The sequence below is a fragment of the Anneissia japonica genome, unplaced genomic scaffold (genome assembly GCF_011630105.1).
Source record: "Anneissia japonica isolate Jap-2015-1 unplaced genomic scaffold, ASM1163010v1 scaffold831_len117347_cov185, whole genome shotgun sequence".
Lineage (NCBI taxonomy): Eukaryota > Metazoa > Echinodermata > Crinoidea > Comatulida > Comatulidae > Anneissia > Anneissia japonica.
Genome location: NW_022719988.1, coordinates 96125 through 106787, shown reverse-complemented (window position 1 = coordinate 106787; position 10663 = coordinate 96125). Strand labels below are relative to the sequence as shown.

Here is a 10663-nt window from a genome sequence, read left to right as displayed (position 1 = left end):
TACATAGGCATAATTCATAAATTAATTGAGTAATCATGTACTAAGCAAAATTTAAAGTATACTGTAGTATATGAAAACAACAAAAAGAATAGCATACACATATCAAATTCCATGTTTGACATTATATAATTAAAATCATAAGATCGTAATATTTCAATCATAATCAGAATATAGCACTGTAAATGGGAGAAAGACAATATGTTAGTAGAAAGATAATAAAACGGAATTAAGAAATGTATTACAAAAACCGATCAACAAACTTTTTATAATGATAATAACAATATATAATAGATTTTGCATTTTCGGCGCTCCATATTGTTCGAAATAAACTGCGACCGAAATGATCAGCTACCGCTAGGACTACCGTCTTTGTCAATAATTTAACGGAGGTCAGCAGTAGTACTGTTGTAGTAGTAGGCCTAGTGTACTGAGTTCAAATCCTGACCTAGGCCCCTAGACTATTCTCACTTGAAACCATCGCACATCTAGGCCTAGGCTGCAATGAATGGGATTTACTTTAAGTAGCATCTTGTGTATTTGTTAGCGCTGTGGCCAGAGGTTCGGTACCAGATCCGTTGTCGTTCGTGTGTAAAAAGGTCCCATACAAGATTTGTTTACCACAATTCGTGGAGATCTTGTGGTATATATATATATTACATTATAAATTTTACTATGTTCTTGATGACAATATGTTATTCACTTAATAATTTAATTTTTGTTTTATTTTACTACAGGCACTGGTGTATAATAGACAAGGCCGGGCACGAATTGAGCATGGCCCAAAAAGAGTAAAGTCCTGTTATTTCATTTTGATATAGAATATGGCTGGTCGGTGCAGTGGTTAATGAGCTCTTAGTTTGAAATCAGGGTTTAAATATCCTCACTCTGAATTTTGCTAGTACTGTATTCTTGTGCAAAACACCTCATATGCTTGCCTCTCTCTACCCAGGAGTACAAATGGGTACTGTACATGATAGGATGTTGTGGCATTAAATGCAGTGGTAGCTCCAGAAATTTGCTTACAGGGGGTCCGAAGTTGTGTCCGGAAAAAAAATTCCAGGGGTTGGGTTCACAGGAAGTATTTTTTAGGCTTATTATGGCCCAACTCACTATCAGACCATTATATTAGGGATTGGCAATCAAAATAATGTTATTTGGATAGGCAAATTATTATATTTGTTCAGGGGTCAATATCCGTCCAATGGAGGAGGAGAGAAACGCCCTCTCTCTGGCGCCACCACTGATTAAATGTATTTAGATGCGCTGCGTATACTTCCCAGGGAGCAGAGATAGTTGCAATTTGTGCTGGTTTGCAAAAGTATTTCATTGAATGAGCAGCGGATAATTACACTCTCATTCAGTATTTTCCAACAAACAAATGCATGATGGAGAAGAATGGCAAATTAGCATGAAAAATGATACATTATCCAAAAATGGAATAGCTTGCTATTATTAAATGTTGTAATAACCCATTATCTCACGATATTAATCTGCCAATCAATTGACAAGTATCTATTTAGGTATGTTATAAATGTGATTATTTATTTTTTTGTATTTTCTTCTGGCAAATGCATGTGTAATAATTTTTGGATAACTTTTCAATTTTATATGGATGTCATCATTTTTATTCTTATAATTAATTTAATACCTCTCAACAGTGATCTTTATGAAATAATTTAATGTTGTTATAACATTTTTAAAGAAAAACTGAAGGCGATTTTTGTTTATTCAATCAATGGCTAAAATGTGATTATGAAAATTTTTTTTAAAAAGAGCCTATATTTTCAGATGTTCCTGTGGCGATCAAAGTACCAGATATTAAATCATGTTGTTGCAAGCCAAAAACAGTACTTGAAAATTTGTTTCAAGAATGGCGATGTCGAGTATAAAGAGGGGTATGTTTTTGTGTGAACTGAAACTGTACACTATCTTTACAAAAATACCACTCATTGGGAAGATTTTTGTTCAGAAGTGCTTGACCATTTAGGCACTATTACATGGAATTTAATTGAAAATTTGCATACTGGTATTTTGGATTACCAAGTCCTCATTCTTTTTTCTGTTGCGCTCTTCCCCCTCCCCATTGATCTGCCCCCATCACACTGTAAATGTCAGATCAGATATTTTATATTTTGTTATTGAAAGTTATTTATCCTGTTTTTACTATTATGGTGTTGCAGTAGATGGATTAAATATGTAAAAAATTTAAGAATTGCTAATTTTAAATTTTGTTCTTTAAATAGGCCATGTAGAGTACATAAGAACCCAATGATACACTCATCAGTTTTCGCAGTAGATTGTATTTCACTTGATGCTAATGAGGTTGTTGTCATTTATGGTGCGGAAGAAAAAGGACAGATGACTCGTAGACTGCAGTACGGTCCGACGCTGTTCGCCCCAAAATCCAACGAATGGTAAGACACAGCATGGACATTACCACCTACGTATATTTCTATCTTTCTTTCAGTAGGGGGTATAGGGCAGTGTTGCCAGATCAGGCATGCGCGATCCCACTTGCCCGATGCCTGGGGCAAGTGTTATTTACGGCCGGACAAGAAGAATTTTAGGGACCACTTGTCTGTGGGCAAGCACTTTTAGAATATGCTACTCCACAATGTAATGCCTAATACTTTTACAGTACTTATTAAAGTCCGACTCTTGAAAATATGCAGCATATTTTATCAACAAATTGTTGGCCAAATTTTCGGCAACGCGACTCAACATATCGCGATATACGCCTGGGACAAATGTTTTTTACGGTCGGACAACAAGAATTTTAGGGACCACTTATCCGTGGACAAGCACTTTTAAAATGCTACTCCACCATGTAATGCCTAATACTTTTATAGTACTTATAAAAATTCTGATTATTGAAAATACGCAGGATATTTTATTAACAAATTGTCGGCGCACAAAGAGATCAACAGAAAATCAACTATGGTTACGCACTTCACTGCGTACTGTGTTGTTGATGCAGTTTTACTGCACGTGGTATGTTTACAATGTAAATTCGCACTGGTCTCGTCTATAAATACCAGACATATTTAAAGACTCTGAGTGTACAGCCACTAGTTGATTAGTTGAGTTGGATGACATGAAATGTCTGGACTTCCTGGCAAAAAAAAGTGCTAATTAATATCCTTAAATAATAGGCCAATTTTTGGGGTTGAGCTTATACTAATGAAATCTCCTGTTCATGAATTAACTTTTAAGGTTGGCATCAAAAGGTTAAGTCCAGTCTTGGATTATGTTTTTTTTTTCTGAAAGTATTTTTCTGAGCTACTCAATCAAGTTATACCCAGGCTCTTGTCAGGGGAAATGCTGATATGTGAAATCATACATAAATAGGGGTGGATATATAGCCAAGGTTGGTTTACACAAGAGGAAGTACAGTAGTTAAATATTCATTTATCTGGATATAGTTTTAATTTTACCTCTCAGGCTTCATAATTTTTCCTGGCACGGGACAGATCCAAATCACAAAACACGAAAAATACCAGGAATTCTCAATTTCAACAAACTCTGGGTTGTTCCTGACCAGCTATACTTTAATGTACGTATATTTCATTATTTTCTTCTTTCATTTACAGTAGTCATTTCGTATTTGCATATTTTAATTATTTTTCTTCATTCTATTTTAAATTCATTCAATCAATCATGAATTTATTTATTCTTTTATTCCTCCATTCAACCTCTCATTTATTTGTTGATTTATTCTTTCATTCATTTTTTATTTATTCTCTTCATTTGGTAAACCATACAATAGTTCATTAATTCTATTGTACCACACACAAGTTAATATCAAGAAATATAGCAAATTAACAGTAAGTGAAAAAAAAATGTAAAGTTAAATATTCCTTCAGTTACTATTCTTTTATTTATTCATTCTTCCAGCATCAGTTCCTTCTTCACTATTAATAATTCAAGAATTTTCTTCCTTTATTTTTTCAAAATTTTTCATTCTCATCAACTTTATTTATCACTAGGCATAATTATAGTTTTAGAGCACCCTATAAATTTTTGTTTCCTTCATTTTTGTGATAGGTGGAAGATGTGAGGACAAAGGATGATGCACTTTTGAAAGTGAAACTTATGATTTTCTTTGAACTCAGTGACATTGAACTCATGGTAAGAAAATATAATGTAAATGTTATTATTATATTATTTATTTTACTCATTGCTACTGGTAATACTATGTGCCTACTACTATTTGTCTATTTTCTTATTATTATCAATAACCCTAGTACCATTATTGCCTTATATCATTATTGCCTTATATTGTTATTTAGTTACTGTTCTTCTCATTTTGAATATTGCTGTGTTATATTTAGTTCTGCTTCCGAATCTCAGTTAATTCGCATCGATAGGATGCATCTTAAGTTTATTAGGTTTTTTGAAAAATGTTTTAATCGCCCTTGTAAATTATATGTGTCCTAGGAATAGATTTTTATTTCACGATATGGTTTTTCTCTATAAATTTGTTCGTATTTTAGTTGTGATCTTATACATCTGTTTGGTTTGCATGTTAATTCTAGAAGCCTTCGTTCCTGCCCTACCTTTAATGTCCCCTTTTGTAGAGTTGATGTCTGTAAACGTAGTTTTATTTCTAGACTTTCTCTACAATATAATTCTCTTTAACCACTAATATTGACATTTTTCACAATAGTTTGTATATATTTCGTTCTATTATTATTAATCATTTGAAAAGGTGAGATTTTTGTACTGTATATTTGATATATTTAAATTTCATATATTTTACCAGCCTGTTAGTGGCGATGATTCGCTGTTGGTCTGTTTAAATGAAATAAATATTAATATAGATAAATAAATAAATATTATTATTATTATTATTATCAGTATAATTTTTTTTTTTTTTTTTTAAATAAATAAATAAATATTATTTTTTTTTTTTTTTTGGAAAGATGGATGAAAGAAACATGACAAACTGTAATGTTCAGATAGGACCTATGTCAAAGATCAATTCATAATCAATCATACAGATTATACTTATGTTTTTTTTTGAGTGTTTGATGTTAGAAATAAGCAGAGTTGTGTGTGTGTACCATACAAGATGGTTGCCATAGATTCAGCCAATCACAATTACGCCAAGCATCGTTTTAATGGCTCCCTCAACTTAAAGTTTGAAACTTGAGCGTTGTGGTACAGTATAGCATACACGATATCAATTTTCATTCCTTAGTACTTTATTTTTAAATCAGATACTCCATTTGGCTACGATAAAGGGGTTAGTACCCCTGTCATCCTTTTTAAATAAAAGAGTCCCACAATTAACACAAAATTTTATTATCTTTTATTTAAAAAAAAGTTCCCAACAAATTTAATTTTTTCTCCCACCGGGGGAGAGGGGATAGGCTTCTGGGGCGTTGACCCCCTTGTCGGGGAATTCCTGGCAACGCCCCTGAATGAAGTAACAGTTAGTCACAGGGCTTGGTTATAATACATGCTAAGCCTGAAGATAGCACTTTCCTGTGGCTGTCATCTTGAATGGTACACATGCCTTAGATTAGATGAATGTAATACATAGCACTAAAAAATACTGCAACTGTTTATGTCTTGACCTTTGCATATACATGTGCATTTTAAACTACTAAAATGGAGTGTTACATTGATTCAATTCAATATCTGTAAGCATCATATACATGTAAGTTGTAAAAAAAAATGTTTTTAAAAAATGGTAAAGTGCTTATTAAAGACCCAGATGCTTAATAACAATACCACCAGCAATGTCATGTAAAAGTGCAACCGAGTAAAAATTAACTAGAACAGTATTTCGGTACACTGCATCTGAGCAGTTATGGCTGCATATGATTTCTTTTACATTTTGTGTGTATGCTTGGAAGTATGATAGTGATTTGTATGTCAAAAGAGAGTTTGACATTTAATCTTTTTTTTTTAATTTCTTTAGAGAAAACCTCATATCTTTAATTATTATCATGATTCATGTCTTTTATTTTTAGTTATCAAGAACATCAGATCCCATTGCTGATATTGTTAAGTAAGCTTTCTGCAGCTAACTCCTCATATTGACCAATCACAAGCATCATTTCATACTAGAAGTTCACCACTCATAAGCATCATTTCATACTAATATATGCTCACCAATCCTGTAATCTTATTTATTTTAAATTCTACAATAAGAACTGCTCTTCTGTTTTAGAAGGGAAAGTGCTTTTTATTTTTTATTTATTTACATATCTATCTACTTATAATACAGTATTTGTATGTTGATTTTATTTATTTTTAAATATTTGATGTGAGAGACCATTTACATACAAGGAACATTACTCCAAATAATGACAACGAGGCCATGATTAAATGTTTTCACATACATCAGTATAAATGGCTCTTATCAGGCATGTAAATGGCTGAGGGAATGTGGTGATCTTCTGTACTTGGCCAAATTTCATTTCAAGTGAACCACCCTCTGATGAATCAAAACACCCCCTTTTCATTAAAAAAAAAAACCCAGCAAATTGATAATAAAAAGTACATTTTTACATGCTCTTCAGCTTCTGGGGCTGTTTCACCCACTGACCAGCACAAATACTCTTCCCTCAACCCCACCAGGGCATCTAAATGTGCTCGGAACCTCTGGCACCTTAGTAAATCCTCATCCCCATTTTTTGAGATACACCAATTAAACATGTTCTCTCATTTATAATGTGATAATATGGACCAATGCTTTCATTACTTGCAGTGATGTGTCAGCAGACATCGTGACCTTCACGTCCCAAGTGACCTACGAAGAGTTCAATACGAAGTGCGGCAAACTCAATAAAATTGAGACTTATCCAGAGTTGATGGAACGCAGCAAGCTGATTGGCTACCATGTCTCAAAGGTTGTTTTTCGTGGCTACCATGCAAGTACGCAACTTGAGGCACTGCATCACAAATCAGTTGAAACAAGGACTCGCTTGAAACTAATGGTTAGTAATTTTACCTCATTATTTTCAATTAATTAATGGAACAGGCTTTTGATATGATGACCAGCTTGGTTGGTTGGTTCAGAATCTTCATTGTTGTAGTTGCCAATGTCTAATCAATGATCCATGACGCTGTGAGGTGTGGGTGCGTGTTTGTTCGTAATTGGGTTGAATTGCTGCTACAAGAGTTGGAAGGGAAGTTAGTTAATAAGATAGCTCTGGTGACCAATGTCCTGGGGCGTGGAAAAGTGCCACGCATCTGTATGTTTTTTATAAGCGCCGCTCCCGAATAAGTGCCACGGTGCTTATTGAAGCATTTACAGTATGTATGCATGCATGCATGCACACACACCCACATATGCACGTAAGCGTGCATTCGTTTAATGTAAATATTAAAACTACAGTATTTATTATTGCATTTGTAGATTGAAACAGAAGAGCAGGAGCAATCATTGACAGATATGAAGCTCAAGAGTGAAATTAGTCAGAGCACCCTCAGTATGTCACTCATTTTATTTTTATTTGTAAACAATCCAACATAAAATTATACAAACCCAGACAGTGTGTCCCCACATAACAAAAAGTACTTTGCATTGTATTGTGAAGAATATTTATGTAGGATCCTAGGAGGCACTGGTGGTGCCCGGATTTTCCTGAGAGGTGTGGGGGAGTGGAGGATAGGGGAATGGACGTGATATCTCTCCGATGGGAAGGCCGATTTCCTTGAAGATAGCATAAGTGGGCAAACTTTCATAGTAATCACAGCCTTCGCTGGTAAATCTATTATTATTATGACAGTGTTATTTTTGTGATATGGAAACTGAATTGAAATTATTTATTATTACTAGTATTGTTATTGTTGTTGCCGCTACCACTGCTGCTGTTGTTAGTTTATTAAGATTTTCAATTATACTATTATTTATTACCATTGTTATTGTTAAGAGACATACTTCTTCCAATATATTCTAATATTCTTTTATATATTTGGTTACTAGAGCAACAGCTTGCCATTAAAAGCCTCAAACACAAGCATCAACTAGAACTGTAAGTAAATTGACCTCTGTTGACCTACTGCATCTAAAACCAGGCATTCTTTGCATTATACTGCGAATCCAACTCCACTTTATGTGAGCGTTAGCCGAAGCGACACCGTCTGCTGATATCGTCATTAAAAAATTGTGTGTTGCGTGTGAGTCCCTGCGTCCTTCATAGAATCGCACTGGGCGATGACCGTCAGGTGAAGAGAGTGCCTAGCTTTAGTCAATGCAAACACAGAAGTGAGTGAAAAGAGCTGCTTCCAATCAGCAGCGGATTGCTATAAAACAGTCTTAACTGGTAGTCTTAACTCCTCGAATAAAGCCGGCCTTATCACTTAAATGGTCTTACTAAAGTCACTCTACAAAGACCATTGCTGTAAAACAGTCTTCACTTAGACCGCTTTCAGTATTGAAACGCTAACATTCCCTGGTTAACATAAAATTGAGGCGCTAGTACGCTTGCTCATAACATACATACATATCAAAATGAACGTAAATAAACGTAGACCGGTTTTTACAGATGCTGAGAAGCTTGCGGAATATTCGTTCGTAGTCTTGATGATCTAGGTCTAGTATCTGTAACGCCATGATGAAAATGATTTAAGACCATTTTAAGCATCCTCCAAGTAGGCTTTAAAATTAAGATGGCTGTTTACAATGATTTATAGTTCATCTCCAAATCAATTACATTATCAGCATCAATTATATTAATTATATTGATTAAAATGTATATATAATGTGTGGTAACACACTTTTGGACATGCATGACATTTTGTTAATACAATGTGACAATAAATTTCTCTTACAGGCAAAGTAGAAAGTATGAGTTAGAGGTTGCGAGAAAAGCGCATCAAGAGAAATTGCAACATACAAGAGAAGAAGAGATGGCTAAAATTGAGGTAGGCTTGAAAATTTGTATATCACCAAATCAATTTCCTAATTTTGTTTATATATATGAATTATCATTTTTGGTTCCTATGCTATAAAACAATAGGAAACTTTGCAATTGTCTTTACATGTTCGTCCGTACATCTGTGACCCTAACGTCATCAAATTTGTAAACAAGCAAACATGAATTTCCAAACACCGTTGAAGTCTGATGTTTTCCCCGCAACCAAATGGCGAATTGGAGAGCAACTTCTTTTCTCAATGTGCACAACTTTCAGTCAATTACTATGGCTGTGCAATCGTTTCCTCTTTGAAGCTAATGCATTTATCTTTCAAGAAATACCAAATATAATAATATTTTCTACAAAAAAGACTTTCGAATTTAATGAAACATTTACACCAGCTTTAAAAGTATGGTATATTTCAACTTGAATTCTAATTTTAACAGATGTTAATTAAGGAATAAATGAGGATTATAATAAACTAAGTCATTCTAGGGTTAACAAGTGTTAACTATTGGAAAATTAAATCCACAATCAGAGTAAATTTCAGTTTCACACTGCCTTAGCTTTATAGTCAAACCAATCGTTCTTTAGACAAGATTATAATGGACACAGAAGTAATTGTAACAGAAATATTTTGCGGAAAAAAATCTAATCAGGGGAACATTGTTAATTATAGAGATATTTAATGAGATAAAATCAAACAGGTTATTGCACAACTGCTGCGTTGAAGTGTATAAACGCATGTCGCTGCCAAGTTGTTGCTAACGAAAAATGTGAATAATAAGATAATATGCCCGCGCACAATCCAAAGGCGGGGAACACATTGGTTTGTCGCATCAAAGGGATCTGTTGCTGAGTGATCTTCTCAATAATACCTCCATGGGTTGACTGTGTAATTTCTAACAGTAAATTCTTCGAGTGAAAATGTGTCTTAATGGGAAAATTGAAAGGGGTGCGCTGGATTGGCCCCATCATAGCTGAGGTGGTAATGGTAGAATGAAGACACTATGTTATTTTCTTAATGTATTATATAATTTTGTCTGACATTTGACCTTCTGTATTTTGTAGGCTAAGAACAAGGAGAATAATCAGAAGGTTGACCGACTTCGTAAGTTGCAAGAAGTTGGCGTTGATATATCTGAGTATTTAATCAGCAAGAATCGCCGCCCTGACTACACCATGAAGGTTATTGCGCCACCTCATTCCAACGTGCACGTTCACCAATCGTAAAGCCACGCCACATAATTGGCCGAAATCCATATAGATTATGTGGAGGAGAACAGTGCAAGGTTTTATTGTGAACTATATTGTGCACTGTGGCCTGCTTAACAGGAAAAAATATGTACTGTATATCCAAGTATAAATCAGTATATTGTTAATTTCATTGTGATATATACATTGCATGACCACTGTAGCTTTAGTTTTCCCAGCCCACAAAATCCCTAGATATTGCTTGCTGTACCATCTAAATATTCATGGATATATAAATATATATATTAGTAAAAAATGTTAAGATAGTATAATACATACTTCAAGTATTGAAATGCATGCCAATGAATTCCTGATGATGACATAATTAATTTTGAAATATTGGATTTCAACACGATGGCGTGCATTTTGATACTTGGAGTATGTATTATACTATCTTATCTGAGATGAATCAGTGGACCTTTCAGTTTTTGAAAAATGTTATTTTGTTAAGAAAAAAAAGAATCTTTTCATTTAGATATACAATATATATAATATTCATATTAGATTTGTTGCATAGCACATATATATATATATATAT

General features: G+C 33.9%; 1 protein-coding gene across 1 annotated transcript in view; it reads left to right on the top strand.

Annotated features, from left to right (window-relative positions):
• Positions 1-10476, top strand: part of LOC117111145 — a 12275-nt gene extending 1799 nt beyond the window's left edge. The window contains exons 2-12 of the mRNA XM_033254014.1: positions 735-788; positions 1789-1895; positions 2244-2414; positions 3442-3553; positions 4045-4128; positions 5979-6016; positions 6719-6947; positions 7370-7442; positions 7940-7988; positions 8790-8880; positions 9943-10476. Coding sequence (XP_033109905.1) covers positions 735-788; positions 1789-1895; positions 2244-2414; positions 3442-3553; positions 4045-4128; positions 5979-6016; positions 6719-6947; positions 7370-7442; positions 7940-7988; positions 8790-8880; positions 9943-10104 — 1170 coding nt within the window. The 3' untranslated portion in view covers positions 10105-10476. The remainder of the gene's footprint in view (positions 1-734; positions 789-1788; positions 1896-2243; positions 2415-3441; positions 3554-4044; positions 4129-5978; positions 6017-6718; positions 6948-7369; positions 7443-7939; positions 7989-8789; positions 8881-9942) is intronic.
• The last annotated feature ends 187 nt before the right edge of the window (positions 10477-10663 follow it).